Source organism: Phoca vitulina, unplaced genomic scaffold, assembly GCF_004348235.1.
Source record: "Phoca vitulina isolate PV1807 unplaced genomic scaffold, GSC_HSeal_1.0 scaffold26, whole genome shotgun sequence".
Taxonomy (NCBI): domain Eukaryota; kingdom Metazoa; phylum Chordata; class Mammalia; order Carnivora; family Phocidae; genus Phoca; species Phoca vitulina.
The window spans coordinates 20,389,034-20,414,191 of record NW_022589729.1 but is presented as its reverse complement, the minus strand read 5'-3'; the positions used below and the strand labels follow the sequence as shown (position 1 = coordinate 20,414,191).

General features: G+C 49.1%; 1 protein-coding gene across 4 annotated transcripts in view; it reads left to right on the top strand.

The window, feature by feature from the left end:
• ATP2B4 (ATPase plasma membrane Ca2+ transporting 4) overlaps window positions 1-19,299 on the top strand; it is a 90,856-nt gene extending 71,557 nt beyond the window's left edge. The window contains exons 16-22 of one of the 4 annotated variants that reach the window (XM_032422088.1): window positions 1,857-2,048; window positions 2,508-2,721; window positions 3,278-3,489; window positions 4,479-4,586; window positions 6,580-6,756; window positions 9,576-9,683; window positions 14,716-19,299. In XM_032422088.1, the coding sequence (XP_032277979.1) occupies window positions 1,857-2,048; window positions 2,508-2,721; window positions 3,278-3,489; window positions 4,479-4,586; window positions 6,580-6,756; window positions 9,576-9,683; window positions 14,716-15,027 (1,323 nt within the window). In that variant the 3' untranslated portion in view covers window positions 15,028-19,299. Of the gene's footprint in view, window positions 1-1,856; window positions 2,049-2,507; window positions 2,722-3,277; window positions 3,490-4,478; window positions 4,587-6,579; window positions 6,757-9,575; window positions 9,757-14,715 lie in introns of all 4 variants that reach the window. The other 3 variants (XM_032422087.1, XM_032422085.1, XM_032422086.1) reach the window with 3 other exon arrangements.
• The last annotated feature ends 5,859 nt before the right edge of the window (window positions 19,300-25,158 follow it).

The window sequence follows — 25,158 nt, the reverse complement described above, 5'->3', positions numbered from 1 at the left end:
AAGTAAGCTCCACACTAGGCCCCAATGTGGGGCTCGAACTCATGACCATGAGATCAAGACCTGTGCTGAGATCAAGAGTCAGACACTTAACTGACTAAGCCACCCAGGCGCCCCTAGACATCGCTTTTTAAACTTACTTTTGATTTATACTCATATAAAGTAGTTACATAGTTCTAAAGTCAAATATACAAAACAAAGTCTATTCCTAGAAATCCAGCTTCTATCCCTATCACCTCCACCCTATTGCCTCCCCTCTTAACCCTAAGTAACATTTCTTTTGTTTTTGGTGTATCCTTCTGTTTGCCTCTTTAAAATATAATCAAACATATGATGTATTTGTATCCTATCCTCTTAGATACGTGATACTTACCTATACTGCCATGTATACTTATCTACACACATACCATACACTCTTTTTTTTCACATTCTATAGCAGAAAGTATATATAGTCCTCCTTTCTTTTTTTCCCCCTCCTTTCTTTTTCCAGTGCATGTGACACATTGTGTGGATGTGTTAGAGAACTTTTTGATGGGGAAACTGAATTGTATAATCTATAACATATTTGTTCATTGCAATCTGGATAGGAAAATATTACTACCAGGTAAAGAGAACAAATCATCTACTACTGCAAGCCAAATCAATGAATAAGCTCCTCTGTGGTTATAGGCTTTGTGAGACATGGAATAGAAGTAGGGGCTGGGGTTCTTAGGGATGGTTTTGCATCCCATAGACCATTAAAGATAGACAAGGTTTAAACAGATGAGGAAGGAGGATGTTTCAAGTTTAGGGAAATGGTGTAAGTAAAAGTCTAGACTCTAGAAGTGAAGGAGAGATTCAGGGAATTGTGAATAAACCAGTGGGTTTTGAGCAGAAAGATTATATAGGAGTAGACTGGAAAATGAATCTGAGTTCACCTGTTGAGGGCTCTGACTACCAGTGTAGAAATTTTACTGTTTCTGTAAGCACAGCTTTCAACCATTGTCTATTGAGAGACCTTTAGTGGTTCCCCAGGAACAGGAATTTGAACAAGCATAGGACATCTGAACTTCACTGCCAGACTACTCCTGCCAGAAAAAAGTGTAAGGTGACTTAGAGGTGTGGGGGAGACAAGGACTTAAGTGAGACACTGGCCGTGGCAAAAGAAATATAAGAATTTAGGGGCAAAAAAAGAATTTAGAGGCTCCTGGCTGGCTCAGTCGGTGGAGTGTGTGACTCTTGATCTTGGGGTTGTGAGTTCGAGCCCTACATTGGGTGTAGAGATTACTTCAAAATAAAATCTTGAAAGAGAAAGAAAGAAAGAGAGAGAGAGAGATGGAAGGAAGGAAGGAAGGGACGAAGGGAGGAAGGGAGGGAGGGAGGGAGGGAGGGAGGAAGGAAGGAAAAAGAAAGAGGGAAGGAAGGAAGGAGAAAGAAAGGAAGGAAGGAGGGAAGGAAGAAAGAAGGAAAGAAAGGTTAAGAAAAAGATTAAGAAAGAAAGAAAGTGTAGGGATTTGGAGGGAGAATAGGACATGGGTTCCCGATCCTTTCCTTCATTTCCAAGGTGGGGGAGTAGCAAAGAAGGGAGAAAGGAATATCAAAGATAACTGTCATTTCCAGTTTGGGTTCAGGAGTAAGATGGTGGCATCAGGCCCTAGCCCTGCTTTCTGTGGACTGACAGCGACACATTTCCTCTGGAGGAGAGGAGAACTCAAAATACGGCGGCTCTGTCATTGGCATTAGCGTGGGGAGTGCGCCCTCTAGTGTTTATGGCCGGTTCGGAAGCTTCTTGGAGGTCTGGAAATGCAGTCTGGGTTCAGAACGTAGATAAACTCTGCTTTATCCACGTCCTCACTGCTCTCCTTCCCTCTCTTACTCAGGGTATTGCAGGCACGGACGTAGCAAAGGAGGCATCAGATATCATCCTAACAGATGACAACTTCACCAGCATTGTGAAGGCAGTGATGTGGGGGCGAAACGTCTATGACAGCATCTCTAAGTTTCTGCAGTTCCAACTCACTGTCAACGTGGTAGCCGTGATCGTGGCCTTCACCGGAGCCTGTATCACTCAGGTGAAGGGAGTGCAGGGTGGGCCGGGAGGAGAGGGATGAGGCGGGGGCTAGGGAACGTGGGGAGTGGGGTCCTGGCTGCTGAGGTTTAAGGACAAGAGTTTCCCCAGGGGGGTTGGGGCAGGAGTTAGCTCTCCTAGGTCTCCATCGGCCCATGCGGGGGAATGAGAAGTTATCTACCGCTAATTTAGCACATGCACGTTAGCCACTATGATGAGTACTTCTATGGTCTTCAAAAACAACCTTGCAAAGTGGGTATTCTCCCCATTTTACAGGCGAGGAACCCAAGGCTCAAAGAGGTTAAGTAACTTTCTCAAGGGCACTCAGCTAATAAATGGGCAGATCCAAAGTCTGGGTGGATAGCGGGAGCTAGGCTGTTGCAGGGGCAAAGCTGAGGCTGATGAGTGAGGTAGGGGCTGGTTTCCAAGGAAAGCTAAAAGGACTGGTGCTTCTTCCCACCAGGATTCCCCACTGAAGGCCGTGCAGATGTTGTGGGTTAACCTAATCATGGACACTTTTGCCTCATTGGCCCTGGCCACGGAGCCTCCTACAGAGTCTCTGTTGAAGCGTCGCCCCTACGGCCGAAATAAGCCTCTGATCTCACGTACTATGATGAAGAACATCTTGGGCCACGCTGTCTATCAGCTCACCGTCATCTTCTTCCTCATCTTTGCCGGTGAGCCAAGGGTAGGGCTGGAGCTGGGGACAGGGGTCGGAGTGCAAAGCAGAGATGGGGGCAGAGAACGGCCCAAGGGAGCAAGCTGAGCACGGGACTGGGGATGACAGCAGCTTCACCCACTGGGGGTGTCCCTTGCCCCACTATGTGGCGCATCATGCTATTTGACCTGCTCCTCTTGAGAATTTCACACGGTGGCTTTCTGTAGTTTTTTTATTTTTTTAAAGATTATAAAACTAAAGCTCGGGTCACATGGTGAGTAAATAGTGGCACTAAGATGGAGCCTGTTGTCTGCCTGACCCCTGTGTAGCTTTCCCCCCATGCTGCACCGTGAGAAGGCAGTCACTGGAGCGGACGCGGAGAGAGAGTCAGGTATGCTGAGACCAGAGCTAACGCTTCAAGTGTTTGATAACTAGTGTAGCTCAGATACTGACCCATTAGAATGGACAGCAGCTGTAAGCCACCAGCTTGGCCATACCAACGTGCTGTTCTGACTCAACCTGGGCCCTCGCGGACACCATACTTGACCCGCTAATGCTTCCTTTGTCCCCACTAGGTGAGAAATTCTTTGACATTGATAGCGGGAGGAAGGCGCCTCTACACTCGCCCCCCAGCCAGCACTACACCATTATTTTCAACACCTTTGTGCTGATGCAGCTCTTCAACGAGATCAATTCCCGCAAGATCCACGGGGAGAGAAACGTCTTCGCGGGCATCTTCCGCAACCTCATCTTCTGTGCCGTGGTCCTGGGCACCTTCATCAGCCAGGTGAGCCTCTGGCTGGAGTCGGGGCAGGAGGGCTGGGTGGCAGAGGTCCGAAGCAGGGAACAGGGTTCCCTAGGTACCCAGGAGAAGGGGGGAGGGAAGGATGGGGACTCGGGCTGCGGATCGAATGCTTTTGGATTCCCAGTTGGCCTCCATTTGCACATTGCTCCGGAACTGGAGCTTGCTGGGTCAAGTGCTGCAGTGCAAGGCAACACGTTGGTGGCAAATAAAATAAGATTGGTGGGGTCCTTTCCTTGTCTTTCTAAAGCACAGAAATTTCAGAGTGGCCAAGAAGAGGGTCACTCCCCGCGGTCCTTTCCATGCCTCCTGCCAGCGTACGTGAGACGTGCGGGTACGTGCCGTAGGGCTCTGTCCTTGTCCCCGCCCCTTCGTTCATGAGGGGCCCCTGGTAGAAAACGCTGCGCAGTTCGCAGACAGAGAGGAGTGTGGCATGGGGCACAGGCGGTGGACAGATAAGCCTCTTGTAGAACTGAGTCAAGGGCATGGCTGCCCTGGGGTAAAAGGATTGGGTCCCTTCCTCCTTGCCCTAGTCCGAGGTACCCTGAACACCTGCAGATACAGGAGACTCTGAGCTCGCCCTATACCAAGGGCTTCTGCCCTCCCCAGCCGGGGTCCCCCTCATGGGCCCCCCTCTTCAATTCCTTCTCTCCGTCTCTGTGCCTTCTCTTGGCACCTCACCCACTGGCTGTAGTCACGAGAAGCCTCCAGCCCCCCTGGATCTGCCCCTCTTACCTTAATAATATTCATAGTAAGTAGCTCTGTCTCCCTCTCAGAGTCTCTAGAAAGACTGTGTCTGTCTTCTCTTCTCCCCTTTCGGATTTCTTCTTTCTCCTCCTCCGACCAGCAGATCAGGACTGGCACCACAGGGATCATGGGCCAGGGCTCTGACGTCGCTTTGGTAGCCTCGGCTAGAGGGCTAGCTGCCCGTGACTCGCCTCCCTGATGGTGGGCTGCCTCTTTCTCTGTTCTAGATTCTCATTGTGGAATTTGGGGGTAAACCCTTCAGTTGTACGAAGCTCACGCTGTCTCAGTGGTTTTGGTGTCTCTTCATCGGCATCGGAGAGCTGCTGTGGGGCCAGGTGAGTACCGGCAGGCCCGCCCCATGCGGGTGCATGGCCGGCACACTCTCCCTTCTCTGGAGGAGATGGGACATGCGACGGCGGCACCTCCCAGCTCCTCACCAGCATCTTCTCCTTCCCTCCCCTTCCTCCCCCCCACTTTTCGAGGTTTTTCTGTCTTGCAGGATCCTGGAGTAGCATGATCAGTGCCCACCATTTCAGAGGCTTTGGATCTCTTCTCTAACCATGCCTAGAGGCAGGCAGATCCCTTAGCGTCTCTGAGATGGGAGTGGAAATTTTCAATGGAATTTTGCTAAAAAGAGAAAAACAAAATTAAGGGTCTTAGAAGTAGAAGTTTACAGAGCAGAAGTCTTTATTTTAATGAAGCCACAGTCTGGCTGTGAGCTGCTGGTCTGACCTAGTTTAGGGCTCCCCTACCCCTCATGTTCACCACGGCCTTACTGGGTTGACTGGGCTGAATGGCTGACTCTCACCTTAGATAAATCTAGACCCACCAGGTCGCTAGAAAAGCAATGTAGCGCCCAGTTCAGAGCATGGACTCTGGGACCGGCTACCCGGGTTTGAATCCCACATCTCCTTTCTACAAGTTGAGTCACTTTGAGCAAGTGCCTTAACCACTCTGTGCCTCCTCAGTCTCCTCGAGTTAGGAGAACAGGATCATTGTTCATCGTTGTTAATCAGCCAATCAGTTACGACACAGAAATGACTTAGAACAATGTCTAGTACCCTCTAAGTACACAGTAAAAGTTAGCTATTAACATGATAATAGGATCAGGTCTGGTAAGTTTTGTTCCTTCCCAGATACTACTTTGCACATCCCCCTCATCCTCAGCTCCGAGCCAGACTAAGCTCTGCTTTACAGACCTCCAGTCTCTCCTGATGGGCACCTAGCCACCTGGGTAATGGCTTTGCTCTAAGTGGCCCCAGAGGTCCTTCCCTGGGACTGCAGACCTTCCCCATATACCTGCTAATTGTTTCTTTCCTACGTCCCAGATGCCTCCCTGATCAATTGCTGTCCCAGTTCCTTCCATGAGTCCCTCCACCCTGTTCTGTTTGGTGGCGTTTCTTTACCATGGATCCCTTTTACACCTGGGTGAAGCTTGGTTGTTTCACCAGCTGTCTGAACGTCCCGTCTGGGTCTAGTCTCACACATGGCCACACAGCCTTGATGCTAGGGACCAGCCTTCCTTCTGCGTCACAGCAGCTCCTTCCAATCATCCAAAAGCAGATATCCTTCCCATTTCAAAATCCTTGACTCCGTGTTGGACTGCTCATACAGTCCCTCTCTCATCCCAGCCCTGTCTACTCCTCGTCTGTGTGTCGGGGAGAACTGATTGACTGAGCTTCTTGAGTGACTTATTTTGAATTGCAAGCCCAACCTCCTGCCCATGTCTGATAATACTTGTGTATCCCTTCTTCCCCGGCCTGTCCCACCCACTTCCTCGCTCCAAGCCCAAGAAAACCTCTAGTATCCTTTCACCCTTGTTTTGTAACACAGGAATTACTTTGCACATGGTAACTAGAAGAGGGTCCTTCCCTTCTGACACTTCCCTTCCCTTTGCCCATACACTTGCGATGGGATCATCCTCTCCTATCCCCAGACTTGTTTTCCCCCAGGCTCTGGTCCCTGTCCCTTCTTACCATGTGCCATGCATTATAGTTCTACTTCCCTTAAGAGACACATGGCAAAATGGAAATGAAGAACTGAGACAGAAGGAGAATCAAGTATATAACTAACTAGGCAGATGGCTGGCCGCACATGCAAATGTCAGTTCTCCTTCGTGTGTCCACAACTACAGAAAACCTTCCTGAGGGCCTGCCATTTGGTAGGCCCTGAGGAGTGCTTGCCTGGCTAGGTTGGCATGTCTCCTGCTGCCCCCCCAATGGGTGTTGGGGCAAAGTGACCTATGCAAGGGCCTGACCCCGTGTGAGCTGAGGGACAGCCCTCTCACCCTGATTCTGGTGTCTCCCCTTTTGCTGCACCTGTTCTCAGATCATCTCCACGATACCTACCCAATCCCTGAAGTTCCTGAAGGAGGCTGGGCACGGCACCACGAAAGAGGAGATCACCAAGGACGCGGAGGGGCTGGATGAAATTGACCATGCAGAGATGGAGCTGCGCCGAGGCCAGATCCTCTGGTTCCGGGGCCTGAACCGTATCCAGACTCAGGTACTCTGATAGTGGCCTGTCCCCCTGCCGGGAGAAGACATCTCTCCATGTTGGGAAGTGTGGGAGGGGCAGCCACTCCTGGTGGCCAACATCTCTTCCCTCCCTAAGGCTCACTGCCGGTGGGCTGCCCGAGCTCCCTAGCTCCAGGGGCGAGCTGCCTGGGCTTCTCTGAGAGGAGAGGAGTCATAGGGCCCAGAGCACCGGACGCAAACTGGTAGCATCGTCCTTTAGCTTCCAGTGGGTTCTAAAGCCCATTTTGCCACCCTCCCTGGGGCCAGCAAGCTTCCTGTGTAAAGTCTCTTGCAAGCACCAGACCTGACGTCAGGGTGGGAGATGTTCGGAGTCTATCCCTACCCTTCAGGAGGAAGGAACTAGACAATAGCCCTAAGCCAGCGTACACTTTGTATGCGTCCCCAAGCTGCTGCGAGGGTAACACAGCCGTTATCAGGAGGGGTCTTTGTAAAAGAAACTCACCCTCTCGTATCTTCCCCACTCACACTTTAAGGCCATGGTGGGGAATCTGACAGCTCAGTGTGTATAAATGACAAGTCTCTCAATGCCTGAGTATCTTTTGCAGGATTCAGATTTGCTTCCCCAAAAGGAAGAAGCTATAATTTCCTCAAGCCTTTTCCCTTCTCGCAATTTCTGAAATGACATAGACGGCTGCTCTTAAGCCCCCTGCCTGTGGAGCCCTACAGTAACGTTTTTCTTCCCACTTTCCATGCAGCAACTGTAACCACCTGCTCCTGGGTGGGCGGGCTGGTCTAGGCCCTGGTCATTCTGTCATGTTCCCTGTTCTTGCCCTATATGCCTCTGTTCTGAGTCCTGAGATTTCCCGTCTCCAGAGAGCAGGCCTATTCCTCTCTGCTGGTTGGCTGGAGATCCCAGAAACAAGCTCCACTCTCAAAAATTAGCTGCCGATGGCGTAGAAAGTTCCCTAGTCAAGCCCACCTCGTTCGGTCATAGGGAAGAGAGATCAAATGAATCCTCACCACTGCATACCTGCTGGGAACTTGTCCCCCATAGGCAAGACGGTGATGGAAGTGGGAAGGCAGGGCTAGTTAGGGAAGCACTGGGGCTCCTTTCTCCTCTCTCGGGTTCCTCCCCCCAGAGAGGGAAACTCCCCAGGGCCTGCAAACCACCCCCCCACCCCACCCCACCCCCACCACTGGCTCTTGTCTCTAAAGCCCCGGTGCTTTCCTTCAGGTCTGCTCCTTTCAAAATAACCTGTCTGCTTTTCTCCCTTCAGGGTCACTGCCTCCTCTTCTCCTATGTGATAATTGTTTTTTCCCTAGCCCAGGATTCCCTGGTTCCAGCATCTCCTTGGCCCCTCACCAGTCTTCCGTCGCGGGGGGCTGAGATTCATGGATCTCCCTTCCCCTCTACTCCCAATTCCCACTCCCTTGACTCTATACCCCTGGGTTCGGATGCACGACCTGCACAGTTTTCACTGTGGAAGTGGGGGCCTTGTGACGCAAACAAGCTCAGGAAAGGACCTTCCCCGTCGCGGTCCCCCATCCCCATGTGTAGCCCCTTCCCTCCCACAGGATCAGGCCCCTCCATCCCCCAGAACTAAAAACTATATAACGTGATGAAGGGATGGTAGTTTAGCTCAGACTTTGGTCTGAATCCGGAAACCAACCCTAAACATTCCGTGGCTTCTCAGGAAGCTTTATAAATAAGAACAACTGTCTGTCTCCCAAAGTGCCTGTTTTGTTACCTGCTCACCTGGGGAAGCAAAGCGAAATGAATGGAGTTGGCCCCTGCTATTAAGCCTGTGGGCATTTTTTAAGATGGTTCTACCAGATCCTGAAGGATAGAGGAATTCCTTTTGATTTGTTCCTTGTCACTTAGGGGTCGGAGATCAGGACAGTAGGTTTGTCCCAGGCCCCAGACCAAGGCCGTGGTTGGTAACCAAATGGCACAAATCACCTCCGTGTCTGAGAAGTAGGACACAGAGAACCAGAGACCACTGGCTAGACTGTAACCACTGACCCCCACCGCCAACCAGCACGTCTTGCTCCCCCGCCCTCAGTCTAGCTACCGAGTTATTGTCAGACGTTGCCAGACGTTTCAGGACCCCCGGTGCCGGTGGCATTCTCACTAAGGAGCCTGGCTGCTGGGTTCCTGAGCTCCCTTCTCAGGGGCCCTGTCTGCTTCAGCCCAAGGAGGGGGGTCTCAGAACAGATACCCAGAAGCAGGTGAGCCCAGCAGTCGGGAGCTAGGAGCCTTTCCACCCCAGCCACCTGTGTGTGGCCTACTATGTGCCTCGCTTTTTTTCTTTAAACGCAGGAATTCTTTTCCTGCAAAATCTGCAAAAATCGATAGTCAACTTAATTGGTTCAGAGGTTCCTGAGGCTCAAAATTCAGTTACTATATATACTCCACCTTCTATCTTAAATGGCATATGCCTTATTTTTTAAGAGTACAGATCAACACAATGAATAAGCTGTCACTCTCTGTTAGGAGTCACAGGGTGGAGAAGTCCCTTTAAATTGTAGATACTTTTGGACACCTGCACACCTAAAATGTCCTTCGTAGGCTGCAAGGGAAGAGAAGACCGGATTCTGGCTGGGTATTTGGACTCCATGGCAAATTGTTCTTGAAATGAAGTGTGCTATGCAATTAATGGTTTTCCCCTTCTCCTCACCGTTGCTTTGTGTATGAGGGAATCTTCTCTCTTGCTCCTGCTCCTATCCCCTTTTCCCAGCACTTTCCATCCCCCTTCCCTAACCCTCCAGGATCCCCCCCCCACCTCTTTCTTCCCCTCTCTCTCTGGACTATGCAGCAAAGCTGTCTCACTCTCTGATTCTTTGCAGATCGACGTAATTAACACATTCCAGACGGGAGCCTCTTTTAAGGGAGTCCTAAAGCGACAGACCATGGGGCAGCACCTTGATGTTAAACATGTTCCTAGCTCATCCTATGTAACAGTTGCGCCAGTCACATCTCCCCCCACCACTTCTGTTCCTGCTGCTGTCTCATCTCCTACTCTGGGCAGTGAGTGAGAGTCTATTATGATGCATGATTTGCTAAAATGACCACAAGAGAGCACGTGGCATCCACTTTAACCAACCGTGGCATCCACTTTAACCAATCGTGGTTATCTTTTCCTTTTGGTTTTTCCCTTTGACCTCTGACTTAAGGGAAGAAAAATGGGACAGAAATCCCAATCCCAAACCAGACTGTGTGCCCTTTTATTTTATTTTATTTTTTAATGTTGAAAAACTATTAAACCATAATCATTTTAAAGACAATAATCCTGTTTTCTGATCGTTCCTCTGCACTGCCTGTTTCTTCCTTGAGTTTTTTGTTTGTTTGGCTTTACTTTGAGTTGTTTGTTTGTTGGTTGGTTGGTTGGTTTTGTTTTGTTTGGATATGGTGTTGTTCCTCTCCTCTCCTGCTCCTTTGAGTCTAAACTTGATCTCCTGAGGTTAGAGGTGAGGTTGGGCCAATGAAAACCCAGCCCTCTCTTCATGGGAGGGAAGGGGGACAAGTCTCAAATCTCCTGAAAGAGAATATGAAGAGAGCTACCCTTCTCATGGGCTTTTCTACCAGGAGATCCCTCATCATTGAGCCGACGTTGAACTTGGCCAATAATAACAGTCCTTCTGGGCTACCGCCCTGTCGTGAGCTGGCCACATTGGTGTAGAAGCTGCAGCTGAGTGTGAAGAAAAGAAGGAGCTCAGTTCACTTGCACAGCGCTGAGTGTCCCCGAGGTTTCACTTTTCAGGGACGGCAAACCAAGCTCTGGTTTAAGAATCACTGTATTCAAATCTGGGCAGGAGAAATGTATACGCAAAGGTCCAAATAACTTAATTTTCTTCACTCCAGCTTTTTTCTTTTTAGGAATTTCTGAAGAGCAACTTTTGTTTTGGTTTGGTTTTTTGCTTCCCCTTTCCTCTAGTTTGACTGTCTCACCCATAGCCAGCCCTTCATGCCTTATTTTGCACATGAAGTTTTAGGTGCCTCTTTCTCGGCCAGCCTATCAGCTGGAATGTTGTCAGTTTAACCTAAGATCTGGTGCTCCCATCAGTAGATGCTTGGATTCTTGCTAATGCTTATGCCTTACAATTCCGGGTCATTTTACCTTCCCCAAATGGGACACAGAGAGGAGAGAAGGCTCTTTGCTGATAGTGCTATTAAGTTATTTGGTGGGGAAGAAGTCTCCTTGTGTTAAGTCTGTTGTGAGCTTCAGATATTTGACTATTTTATTTATCTCTTCTTCCCCCTATCCCCCCAAAACCCTGGAAGGGAGGGCGCGGTAAAGAAAGAACAGTTACATTGTCTGTGGTTCAGGTGATTGTGAGCTGCGCAGGTTGACCAGACTCAGATTATTTGGTGTCTTTGTGGCCAAATGTAAGTATTCTGGTGTGAGATATGAGGGGTGGGGTTTTCTATAGATACATATTTCTTTAGGCCCTAAAGCAGTCAAAGAACTGAGTAAGTCTTACCCTGCGAAAATCTAAGAGCTTCTCCCTCTAGTCCTTCCATATTCCTTTCTTATTTCCTTTTTTCTTCTAGCTTTTCCCTGTCCTTCTAACTAGTATCTGTTCTTTTTTAATCATGCCTTTCTGTGAGGAAGGGCTAGTGTCAGCTGTCCCAGTGATTTGAAGGTGGAAAGAGACTAAGCAGAAGACAGAGCCCATCGGGTTCTTATGGAATTGCTCTTATGGAAAAGAGGGTAAGCTGCTGACCCTCAAAGGCAGAAATTGAGTCAGGAGACAGCCACACCCGCTGTCTCTCCAGCTGCTCCTTCTTACCCGGACGTCCTAGAAGAAATAGTCACGCATTTCAGGACCCCCGTCCCCATTCCAGATCTCCAAGTGAATTCAGTTATTTGTCTAACCTTCAGTAGATAAATCTTTAAGATTTCCCTCTATAGGAAAACCCTTAATTCCTTCTCTTCCCCTGGTTTCTGAAAAGAGAACAGAAGACTATAGAATCTAGCTGAAGAAATGGAGTCTTCATCTGCCCATTCACTGAGCTCCAGAGAGTGGTCCTTAGCCCTCATACCTAATCGAAAGGTCCAGCCTGGTAAGGACTCCTGAGACACGAGAAAGAGTCGCCCTTCAATCAGCCACTTCTACGTGTAGGACAGAGGCCACAGAAGAGCCATGTCCCAGAGGTTTTGAGGGACAATAACTGGGGAAGGAAGGGCTGATTGGCTGAGTGGAGAATGCCTACAGCTTTCACAGTGGCCACTTCACTAGCTGTGTCTTGTTCCCCGTACTCTGCTCACGCACCAGGCATCAGGGAAGGAGGATGCCACCTTTGCTTGGGGTAGACTGGTGGTGATGTATCTGTGTGATTGTTCATCAGCATGTGTTATATATTCTCTGTTGGAGCTGAGGAGCGTTCTGGCACAGCCCCAAGCCCTCCACCCCCCACCCTTCTCTCCCCCACCAGGCCACTAGAGGTGCCACCTAGTTCCCTGACTCCTCTTCCTTTGAGCTTCCCTTGCAGGATGCTGGTTTCCCTTTAGATTCTAGAAGCCCTGCAGTCTAGCCGGATGACTGTTCCTTGCTCCCCCAAAGAAGACATTTTCCCTATTGTTTCCATCTACCCATTCCAATTCACTTTTATTGCCCTTATTGTTTGCCTGTAACATTGTTATTGATCACCCCAACAGGTGAGAGGAAAAGCCAGAAAACAGGGCTCCAGACCCTGACTCTAACCCCAGTTTTTAAAAATCTATTTTCTGTATTGGACTTCACATATAATTATTTTCATTAAGTATTCAGTAGCTTCAAAAAAAAAATAGAAGCAAGAAGTTTGAAAATCACTGATATTGAAGATAACCAACTGGTGGTATAAAAAGGTACCTCTTCTTCTGCAGCACTTGTTAAAAACTTGGAAATCTCAAGAGCAGGTGAAAAGTGTGGGCTATGTCATCCCTCCTACAGGGGTTGGTATGGCTTTGAACCCATCTCTTGACCAGGGAGAAGGCACTGGGTTTGGACTCACTTCATCCAAGGTGCCTTGCTCTCAGATTTGACGGAGATCAGTTAAAGCTTGGGGGCCTCTGCAAGACCAAAGGGAGCCTCTGTTCCATCTGATCTCACCTAGGTCTGGAGCAAAGAGAACATGACAGGTAAAATTCACCCATCAGATTGTCAACAGCAATCATAGAAGGATGGAAACCTAGGTCCTTACCTTCTGTTCAGCGTGGCGAATGTGTGCCCAGGTTCCTTGCTTCTTCTTGGCTGAAGTGTGGAGCCGATTCTACTGAGCAGCAGAGAGTCCATTGCCTTCTAAACTCTGGGCACCCTCAGTCCTGGGTGGGTCTGCCAGGCTGTTGTGGAGTGAGGCAAGATGAGGAAAGCCTTAGCCAGCGAAGACACAACTTCAGTGAATCCTCTTCGTACGTTAGTCTTGAAGGGTCTACCCAGTGATAGCATTGCCTGAGTCTTTGTGTCTCCTCTGTCTGCACATTCTTGCCTCTTCTCCAGGGACCTATTCTTTGCTGAAACAACAGAGACATGGAAGAGGGGCCCTAGGCCACCATTCAGCCTCCCTCCCTTGCCCCTCCTACCACACCAGTCTCTCCGACAGTAGCCTCATTTCTTTCCTGAGGGAAGGATTTTTGGACAAGACTAGGATCAGCCACCTCCCCACCATCAAAACCGTCCTCCAGCCACTTTCCTCTCCCTTGGCCTCTGTCTCCACCGTCTCGGGATCCAACCTACTGCCCCGACCCCAATTCTGCCAACCCAGGTTCTAAACCATACTTCAGAGAGGCCTACCGTTCAGAAAAGCAGGCTGCCAAAAGAGCTGCGACCCATGGATAAGGCAAAGGCTGACCACAGGAGTCAGTTGTTGTTTAGTTTTTTCCTTTTCTCCCAATTGACTGAATCCCTTCCTTTTTTGTGCGGTAGAAAGAGACTTTGATGCTTACGGGGCAGTGCGTTTCCCTCTGCCCACTAAAGCCACATGGTGTTGCCATTCCTCCATCTTCTTCATCTGCCTCATCAGAAAAGCCACTTGTCTGTAGCGCGGCCTCCAACCAGGTGGTTCCTCTCCTGGTCCCATCCCTTCCCTTCTCCACATAAGGTCATGCCCCCCGTCACAATGTAGAAACAGCTGGAGAAAGCCACAGGCTGGGGCACAGGTGTTATGCACCAGAGGCATGGACATGCACTTGAACTGGGAGAGCCCGCTCTTCTCTCCATGGTCAGGAGGAAGGCATCTTCTCATACCCATGTTTCAGCCCCATCTGCCAGGGGAGGGATGGAAGGAGCGGAGTTCCGCTTTCTGGGGCGGGCAGGGGACATGGCAGAGGTTGTGGGATAGAAATATATGCATGTTTCCTGACTGAAAGAGCAATTATTCAACTGGAGAGTATAAGAGTTTTAATTTCTTGCATGCTGCTGACACAAATGAAGAGTGTTTTGTCTGCCTTGCTGCACGGTATCCGTAGCCACTTACCACCCGAAGTGTATTATGTATGGATTGGAATGAGTTTGACTCTTTAAGGGTTTTAAGCAGATAACTAAACTTCAATGTGTAATTTTTCCATTCCACGTTCACAAAATGTTTGGCCTCGACACAGAAAGCCACATGTCTGAATCATCTTTTAAGTTCGGCTATTAATTTGCACCTGGTTCCTATGTTCTTGCCCTCATCCAAAAGAACTAATGAATCCTTGTTTTCTGTTTCATTTTAAGAATGGATTGTTTGGGAATGCTAACTTTGCTTTGGGTTTTCTACCTTTTTTTTTTTTTAATGCAGCTTTGAAATATTCAGTTGTTTGCCATTACTCACCCCACCCCACCCCCATGCTTGAAATTTGATGTTTCTGGTGTTCCATAATCTCTTATGTGTTTGGTTTTGGTTGTTGCGCGGTAGTGTTTTGTAGTTGGAGTTTTGTTTCTCTCCTCAAACCACCAGTTCTTTGTTCTACTGGTCCATTCTCACCTTCGTGTTTTCTCCTCCTCCTTTTCCTTCCCCCCGGTATAGATCAAAGTGGTCAAAGCGTTCCATAGTTCCCTCCACGAAAGCATTCAGAAACCCAAGAACCAAAACTCCATCCACAACTTCATGACCCACCCTGAATTCGCCATAGATGAGGAGGTGCCACGAACACCACTCCTGGATGAGCACGAGGAGGAAAATCTTGACAGTCCTAAGGCTGGGACTAGGGTGCTCCTGTTGGACGGTGAGGTCACGCCATACGCCAACAAAAACAACAATGCGGTGGACTGCAGCCAAGTGCAAATTGTTGCCTCCCACTCAGAGAGCCCTTTGCACAGCCTGGAGACATCTGTTTGAACTTCATTCTCTGACTCCCATCCCCGCTTTCTCCATGTCCTTTTTCATCTGTCCCATCAGTAAGGTGACGATGGGACTTTTCACTGTCATGTCAGCTGCTCCCAAGTATGTGTGAACCCCCACCTGACCATGAAGAGGCAAGAGCACAGACCTACGAGGATGTCGACTTAAACTTGAGCTGGGGTTTGTAGCAGGACCCAGTCAAACCCCAGGCAGGTAATGAATGGTAGGATCTACTCCTTGGGTGTATCAGTTGTCATTTCTAAAGAAATGATGACAATCCTCTTGGCATCTACCCCAACCCAGACTCTCCTCAGTATACATACGTATGTCACCATCTCCTGACCTCTGGATTTTACCCTATGAGTCTGTGCCATTTATAAGCTAAGTCAAGGGTTCCGAGAGACAAATGTCCCCAAATGCAATGTGTTGAGGTAGGAATGGACTGTATAGAATCAGCCTATAGAGTGATTGTTTTTAAAATGACTTCCCCACTTTCAAAACTTACACCTAAAGCCCTCTAGCTCTTTCTGCCCTTCTAGTCAAACCTCCCTAAGGTTCTTTTGGTCTTTTGTGACCACTGTCTCCCTTATCTTCACTCTTTCTTGTTCTTTTTTCTTTTTTCTTTTTTTTTTTTTAAGTTGTGATGATTAAGAAAGTGGAATGGACATGGCTGAATTGAGTCAACTTTGGCCATTCCCCCTTCTGGCCCCGATGGAATCCTTGGCTTAGTCCTAGAGGCAGATAGGTTCTTTGCTAATGGGATCCTCTTGAAGCAATTGAGAGCTGGTAAGAATGTATTTCTGTTGTTGCCAGGTTCCCTTCCCCTTCTGAACTGCCATCTTGTCAGGTGTGTGTCCTTTCTAAGTGCCAGGGAGATCAGCTTTGACCGTGAAGCTCACATATGTTCGTTATATAGTTTTTCCCATAAGCCTGAGCTTTCTTCTATTGCTAAAGTGGTGGCAAAAGAATGGATTGAGAATGGCCCTGCCTCCTAACTGGACTGGGATATTAAGGACCAGCAGCTGGCAGGTCCACGACAAGACAGACCATCAAAGTCAACTCTTGTGCCATCCTCCCTGGGTTGACCACTCCTGCTTTCAAAGCCTTCCGCCACAGCTCTTCTGGGACAGGACCTGCTTGTTGCGGGAGTGCGTACTGAGAAGACTTGGGAGAGGCCGAGGGGCCATTCTAGCAGGTTCTGAGAAACCAGACACCTTGAGCTTAGGCGCCCAAGTACCAGCTTTGACATACCCCTCAGCTTTCTCATTCTGCTCTGTCGTGGCCCCTAACTTGTCTGGTCTCTCAACAGGCCCCAACCTTTCCCACATATTCCGCATTTGAAAATACCCATCCCAAGTGGGGTCCAGTGACATTTTGCTGACTTAAAGGAGCAAAAGACCCACCCTGGAAAGTTCTCCTTCCTCTCTTCCTTTGCTCCCACACGCCCCCTCGAGGCCCTCTCCAGAACGTGCTCAACTGCTGCACACGAAAGCCCTGTGCCTTCCTTCCCTGAACGCTGCCCAAAGCATCCCCCACGCGCCTGCCTCTCAGGAGGTAGGGACCTCACTAGGAGATTTTTTTAAGTGTTCCTTAATGGGACAAGGTGGAGCCACGTTTGCAGGAGCTCCATTTTTATCCCTGCTGGTGTTGATGTAAGCTCTTCTGTGCAGGGGCTCGTTAACTCACGTCTACCAATTCCCATGAAAGAAATGAAGCCCATCCCCCTGTTTCAAGAGTGATGGCAGTGTGGGGTGGGGCTTGAGGCTCTTATGAGCTGCCAGACTTCCACTTGTGAGCGTAAGGTGGCCAGAACCTCTGCTCTCCGGCCTTCTCTTCTCTTCGGGATCCCTCCTCCCTCCCCCCTTCCTCCTGAGCTGTCCGAGGTAGGAAGAGCAAAGACACAATACCCGCTCCACATCCCCACTGCTGCGCAACCCGCCAGATTTGACTTGGGTTTTGTAAAGGTCACATGCTTCAGCAATCTTTTCTCTGTCTTAAATCCTCATGTGGGAATAAAACAGCTCACCCAAGGTGTTAGGTGTGCACATATATATTTATTAAGTACATTGGAAGATTTCGTTCTGTCAAGTCTTTTATTACCTCAGATCAGTTTAAAAAACAAGCCAATAACAAACTTCAGAGGCTATTGCACCATTCCTGCTCCCAAAAGACTCGTGGTGCCAGACAGGTTACTCTTGAGGGCTTGTGTCTACTTGTTTAAAGTCAATGGCTTTTGTGTGTCTTTTAGTTTCTATGGTAGGAGAGAAAATAGAGAATATTATGCAAAAATATATAGTTTTCTTTAGCTCAGAAATGGATATTTTTGAGTCAGCCATATGTATTTTGTTTAAAGGATTTGAAATAAAGTGCTGTCGTGTTACCCTGTGGAAGGAGCATATAACCAGCTGTTGGATGTGACAGGCGACTTAGCGTATTTGTGACTGGTTATAAAACCAATGCACCGTACTTCCTTTCTCCAAACAGCCATCTTTATACTTAGGGAAAAAAAATGTGTTGGGTTCTAGACTTTTTTAATATAAATTTTGTTGATATGGAATTGAGTAAGTTTAAGTGTTTATGTGCATATGTTTTTTATATAAGTTTTTTTCTATTCAGTTTTAGTGATCCAACTGGCAGTGAGTAAATATGGCGTAAGGTAATAAAGCTTTCCCCCCATATGGTGCTTTCGATCTGAAAAGGGTCTGATGGGGAGAAGGGGAAATAATTCTCCTAGAGAAACCTAGGAAAGTGGGCAGTGGCCTGTGGATGGGAAGGAAAGCAGCCAGCGAGAAAGGAGTGTGCATCCCCCATGGAGATGGGTGCCAGGCCTTTTAGTAACTAGTGATCAGGGTCAGGGGCCTTGGCTGGATGTTGTTTTTTGATGAGTAGCTGGTAGAGTGGTACCCAAGGCGTGAATATCTCTCGGGCTGCAAGGATGCTCTGATTGGGGGTTTGCATATTTTATGGTTCTTTCACGCATGTTTTATGGGTTCTTCACCCTGGGAGTTTTCCATTAGTGAGTTTTTGTGCAAAGCTCTGATTTGGGACTTCCCCTCTCCTAGAAAGGTTGTGTGCGATATATGAGATGGGGGAGAGAGTTCTAAGTGGAAGTCACAAAGGCCGGTTCTAACCCGGGGTGACCGCCTTGGGGCTAGGTCCTTCCCAGAGGTGCCCTCTGCCCTCTGAAATGATGACTCCCCCATCCCTAAAGGTGTCAGAGAGACCACCTCGCAGTCCTTCTGACACTTGTGGGTTCTGTAGGGTCTGGGTTTCTTCTTCCACTTGAGCTTCAGGAGGGAGAGTTCGCACAGTTCTATCTGAGCGATTACCTCACTGCCGAAAACCGAAAACCTGGCGGGGGTGGGGGCAAGTCCGCATGCAACCTCGAAATGCCTCACCTCCTTTCTCTCCTGCTTTCTTTGCCTCACGATCGATCGAAGCAGCCCGTGATACCATCACAAAGTGCACACTTCCTCACTCTCCATATCTAGGGACCACCTACTGCAGTGGTGGGGACGAGGCACTTGTAAATGCCTGCTATTCTGAAGCCATTCTAGCCTTTTCCTCAGAATAAACCAGATGCCCTTCTATGTAGCTCAGTGCCAGTGCTTTGCCTCCCAAGCCCTGCTGTCAGGCCTGCTGTCCCCTTTCCTCTTGATGAGGAGAGACGGAGGCAAGTGAGCTCCCCGTGACCGAACTGGCCTTTGGTTCGTGTTTGCTCCCTGTCTGTAAATAGGCCATCTGGGAACATGCCATATATTATATGTGCCAACAAATCTATCTACGCTGTCCTTTTCAAATCAGCACGCAGATAGGAATTTTGAGTTTCTTTTTTTTTTTTTTTTTTCAGTAACTAGAATAACAAGCACTGGTATTTTTGTATAAAAAAGAAAAACAAAACAAAAGATTGACTATTGTGGTCTGCATGACATAAGCAAACATGGTGATATCCAAGCAATGTGTACCCCAGTGTGTGTTGCCATAATTTGCAGTCGGCTTAACGGTGCACCCAATCTGTATTTGCATTCTGATATTATTTAAGCTCTCTGTACAATGTTTTGCATGTATTTATATGGTTTATAGGGAAAAAAATGCTGTAAACTGGCAAATCTGAAATTCAAATATGTTGTCCACTGAGACGGGAAGAAGAGGAGTTTGAAAAGATGGGGAAAAAAGGGATAATTTTTTTTTTTTTTTGGAACCAATAAAGCTTGTTGCTGATGAGCAGAAACCAGTACTGCCGTGCACTGAGAATAAAAACCCATGCCCACCAGTACCTGTGCTGTCCTCAATGTGTCTCCACTTGTGGGTAATGTCACTGAGGGTCTGCTGGAGTTTGAGGAGGGACCTGCCACGCCGCATCGAGACCCCTGTCCATGCCAGTCCGGAACTCAGCTTATCACTGGCCCCTGCCACGCTTCTCTGCCAACACAGCCCTCTGGCCACTCGCGGCCCCACTTGCCGGGTCCACGCGCTGGTGGGACAAGCTTTCCTCGGCTCGCTTCGGGCGGAACCCACAGTCGGGGTGCAGTGAAGCCGGAGCTTTTGAGAAAGGATGAACTGGGAAGGATGAGAGTCAGAGTGGCAGTCCTTTCTTATTCTCTTTGCCTTTTTTTTTTTTTTAATGAAATACATTCTGGAAAAATTCATTCCCCTGATATTAGCACCTTTTTTTCCTACCTTGCCTCTGGGGCTCTCCCCTTCTCCTTTCCCCAAGTTTTTGTTTTGTTCCGTTCTGTTAATTGTCCCATTCACCGACTCTCTGGCAGGACTGATGAGGCCCCAGGTTTGGGCCAAAACCGCTTTCTGGCAGGTCATTTGGGTTCTGAGCTTTCGTATCTCAGAACTCAGAACTCCCTGCCGCTTTCATCCCGGCGCTCGATCAAGTTCCCTGCTCTCTCTGAACACATCAAAGGGAGGAAAGGACTTTGTGGGCTCCCCCTGGTCTGTTAGGAAAAGTATGATGGAGAAGGACAGCCCAAACTGCCGGCTGTTTGAACAGGCTGCTTCTGAAGGTGGAGCCAGCCCTGGAGGAAAATGCTTCTGGAGTATGAAGTCTCATCCCCACGTCTCCTGCCTGCCCCAGCTCACACTCCATGGGCAGGCACACTGCCTACTTCATTTCTTTAAAACTTGGGCTAGGGCAGAAAAAATGAATAGTTCATAATGGGGCTAGGTCTTGCTTGATAACAGAAGTCATTTGCAAAACAGAACTAGTCTTTTTCCCATTATAGGTTCCCTCCCAATTACCCTTGCTAGAATGGGATGCAAAGCACACAGGCACGCGCACGCAGACGAACACACACGCACACACACACACACACACTCAGCTGGAGTCCTTTCTAAAGTTTGGCCCTGAATTGCCCCTTACTCTTGCCTTGTCTTGGTTGGACCTAAGATCTGTACCTCTCTATGAGGCCAGACTGGATCTTAAGCATCTACACCGCCTGACTCCAGTGTGCAGTAAGGTGTGGAGGATGAGCTTCAAAGTAGCTCTCTGACTGCGACCAATGGATCCTCAGGTATTGCTTTAATGGCGTCTAAAACCAGCTCAGCTCCTTGGCCTGAGTGACGATACAGAAAAGTGCATGCTCTTTGTTCCATCTTTTTCCCTACCCCCAGTTCTAGAAAAGCATAATTGCTCTGCCTCCTTCTTTAATAATGGTTTGTAAACCTTTTTCAGCCACCATATCCTCTCCCTGTGGTCACTGGGTTTGTTTGAAGCTCTTCACCAAGACTCACTGGTTCCCTCCCAAGTACACACAGCCAGGCAACTCCCTGCTGACTTAATCTGGGGCACATCCAAAGATTAGCCATTGGGTACCCGTGAACTAGTTACTAGCCCCTGACCTGGGTCTCTTAGGACATGGCCTTCATGTCACTGCAAGCATGAAGGAAGGTAGAAATGGCATGTCCTTTACTGGCAAATACTTTGGAAACCCTGTTGTAAATAAAACATGTAAACATGTTACCATGTTGGTGGTGTCATGAACATTCAGTTGTCCCCAACATGAACCTAAGCCATGAGCGATAACAAGCTGCTGGATCCATAGACTGTCCTACTTTCAGCCTTGAAAGGGAGCGGCTTCAGGTTCCGGGCTTGGCCATATCCCGACGCGGAACTAATCATATGTCTTCACTTCTCCGGAACTTATGTCAAAGAATACTTCCCTGTCCTCAGAAAACACACACATGGAAGGGAGCAGTCTCTTTGGAATGGCCTCCCTCTGCCATCTCCTCAGAAGCCAGTGTCAAACAAGCATGCCACTTCACCCTGACAATGAGACCCACCTATGAGAAAAGCCACGTTACCATCAGAAGCTTGGCTTCTGCTCCTGAAGTCTGAGCAAGGGGGGTGACCTGAACCGTCTGAGTAGCCAGAGCCTTCCCCCTCTGAGCCGGGTACCTCCGTCTCTGCTCTTGGATAGACCTGGTCCCTGCATTCAGGCTCAGCCAACACTCGGTTTCTCCCATGTCCCCTGTAATAGAGGCCACCTGGACCATCCTCCACATGCAGCACCACTGGTTAGCTTACAGGGTTTTTTGCATCATACTGGACCCAGGAACACTATGTTGAAGGACTGTGATGTGTGTTTCAGAACTCCAGATCCCCCTGGCTTGGCCTTACTGAAGGTAAGTACATGTGAAAACTTACTTGAGGGACGCCTGGGTGGCTCAGTCGGTTAAGCGTCTGCCTTCGGCTCAGGTCATGACCCCAGGGTCCTGGGATCAAGTCCCGTGTCGGGCTCCCTGCTCAGCGGGGAGTCTGCTTCTCCCTCTTCCTCTGCCTGCCGCTCCCCCTGCTTGTGCTATCTCTCTCACAAATAAATAAATAAAATCTTGGAAAAAAAAAAACTTACTTGAAAGAGGAAGTGAAGCTGAGGACATCAGGGCCAGGGACTAGCAATGGCCTTCAGCACCCGTAAGAGGGAGAACAAATACACCCGTGGTAATCCAGAACCCTTCATGTGAGTCAAGAATCCCCATGTCTTCCCCACCTAACCTTAGGAACTGAAACTGCTGCCGATCAAGTACGAGAGAGAAGGGGTTCAAATCTTTGCTGCTCACCCCGTGGTGGAGGATCTAAAGCAGAGATGTCGGGGAGGTGGAATAAGATCATGAAGTGTGGCCGCCCAGGAGGCAGGAAACCCTCATCCCTAACCGTGCCTCTTGAGTGGCTTGATTTTCCATCTAGACAAGGAGACAGTTGAAGTACATCAATGATTTTCAGATTACACTTTGAAGATCCAAAAGGGATTCCTTAGAGATGATTCAGAGCCCACAGGTGTTCAACAAAAGTAGCTTTAAAAAAAAAAAATGTATTTGGTTTGTAAGTCAGCGGTAGCATTGAAAAAAATGCCTTAAAGGTGAACTCATCCTCTCTGAGGTGACACCATAACTCTCGCAAGAGTTGTGTGATTAAATACACAAGCAAGCCTAACTTGGATCCTGTCTTGATGGTTTCCCGTTATAATTACCAATGTAAGCACAAACACAACAGAGTAAAACTTAGAAATTGTAGTCCATCCATCCTGCTAAGATTGTTATCTAGCTGATTCACCCTCGGAATTTGTTGTGAAAAGAGCAGAGGTCTGAAGATCAGAGATCTCGCCCAGTGGGATGGCATAAAATTACAGAGCAGAAGCAAGCTGGCTCCTTTAAGCTATGGTGGAGAGCGCTGGCCTGGGAATTGGACGGCCTAGGTTATAACCCTTACCCTGCTACCAAGGGTCTCCCCAACTCTGACACTCTTTCCATTCTCAGTCTAGTGTCTAAAATTGCTGTTAATAACCACTGGAGAATGCCCAAGTGGCAGTTTTCTTTCATCGCTTTATCTCCCCTGGAATGTGGCGTTATCGTGCGTGCTTTGGACAAGAGCACATACCGGGACGTGCGCGGGCAGGCTCAGCCACTTATACCTGCAACAAAGACAAATTGCTCCACAGCCCTTAGAGAACAAGAAATCTGTTTCTTCTCTAAATCTAATAAAATCTAACCCCAAACTAGCTAGCACTCACCAAGATCTGCAAGAGGCCTCTCTCAGTTGTTTGTTATGTTCTCATCGCCTCCCCTTGGGTATTGGTCCACTCATCACTCAACAAGCATGTGCTGGGCCAAGCACTGTCATAGGCATCGGGGATGCGGCAGGGAACGAAACAAAGTCCCTGCCCTCTTTGAATTGAGTCTCATGGAAGAGAGACAAAGAAGTAAATACATAGCATGTCAAATGGTCACAAGGACCAGGGAGAAAGGTAAAGTGTAAGGGAAATAGGGAGCATGGGGCACGAGGGTTGCTCTTTTGTTGATTTTATTTATTCTGGAGAGGGGGGGAGAATCCCAAGCAGACTCACCGCGGAGCACAGAGCTCGACTCAGGGTTCGATCCCAGGACCCTTGACATCATGACCTGAGCTGAAACCAAGAGTCGGACGCTCAACCAACTGAGCCACCCGGGCGCCCCAAGAGTTGCTCTTTTGCAGAGAAGATCTCTGATGAACAGACATTTGTGAAGATATGTGAAGGGAGTCAGAGAGTGAGCTAGGTAAATATGTGGAGGAAAGAGATTCCAGGCAAAGGGCCCGGCAAGTGCAAAGGTCCTGACGCAGGAGACCTCGATGTGTTTGAGGACACACAGGGAAGACAGGAGTCGGAACTGAGTGACTAACTGGGGAAGTGCAGGCACGGAGCTGGGAGCCGGGCAGAGCCTGCAAGCCATTGTAAGGCTGGCTTTCATGAAGTGGGAAACCACTGGAAGGTGTTAACTGAGGACTGCCGTGATCTGTCTTAACAGTGGAGGGCCTACCGCGTGGCTGCCATCTCAGGGAAAACGGAAGGACGATGTAGATTGGACGAGCACGTGTGCCATGCACATGTGGGCCCACCTTAAACCTGAAGGACGCAGGTAAATCCGAGCCCTCTGTCATGCTGGTGTCCTATGACACACAGAACAGTGAAAAGAAAACGCATGTTCCAAAAAAAGTTCAGATCTATTGCTTGCCACCCGAGCTCAGTAACGCCCTGGTTAATGAAGTGATCGAAATGACATTCTACTCACTCACGCAAGAAGGGAACAAAGAAAACCCTCTTGACCTGCGCCCTTCCTGTTCCCGCCTCCCACTCCGATTGCCGCACTGGCTGTCAGGTCCCCAGGCGGGCCCTCTGCCCTCAGGCCTCCTCTGAGATAAGCTGTACCTCATCTGATCCCTAATGTGACTGCCGCCCACCCCCGGGCTGCTGAGGAGTTGGCCTCCTTCCTGCCCAGAGCCCCAGGCTCAGAACCTCTCTGCGTGTGGGGGCTGGCTGAGGGGAACCAGCGTGCTCCCAGCCCTGGGGCTCAGGGGAGACTTGGGGCTGTCAGCAGACATTTGCTCCCCCAGACGTGCCTCACACCTCGCTCAGCTCCACAGCTCTGCCGCCGCTGGGACTCAAGGGGGGGGGGGCTGCCAACCCCAGAACTCCAGAAGGACCAAGGGGGCAGAGGTCTACCCTGCTCTCGGGACACCAGACTTAAGGAGAGGGTTCTCTTGCCTGTCAGCAATGCCAACCCACCTCCTCCACCAAGGCCTAGCCTAAGTGGGGGACAAACGATCCCGTAGGCCGCTCACACCCCTTGCTTTCAGATTCTCCTCTCACTCCTCAAGGGCCTCGGGCAGAATGGGGGCGGGGAGCAGAGCAATCTTTCCATACTTTCTAAATCTTTTTGTCCTAACCCTGCTCTCTCTCAACTTTAACTTAAAAGGAAAGTATTTGCTGCCCTTGTTCTCAGTTTCAGACTTGCCTGGACTGGAGAAGGCCTCCAGCCCAGAAGCAAGCGAACAAGGAGGGTGGAGGATTGTCACCTGGCTAGGGTTGACTCAGCCCCCAAACCTTCAGGAACAAAGCCTGGCGGGAGTTGGCTTTCACACAGGGCAACTTTGGCATGTTTGGGCCCAGAGACACAAAAGCCACTGTTCACCCCTTCCTGGGGCAAAGGAGACCCAACACAGGAGCCAGGTTGCCCTTCCTACAAGGGGCACCGAGGGCCGTGCAAGGCTTGTCTCTTCCCTTCGCGGCTGAGCACACAGCAGGAAACAATACTAGACACCCATTTCTTTCTCAGTAGCTCATCCTGTCACACACTCAGGTCATA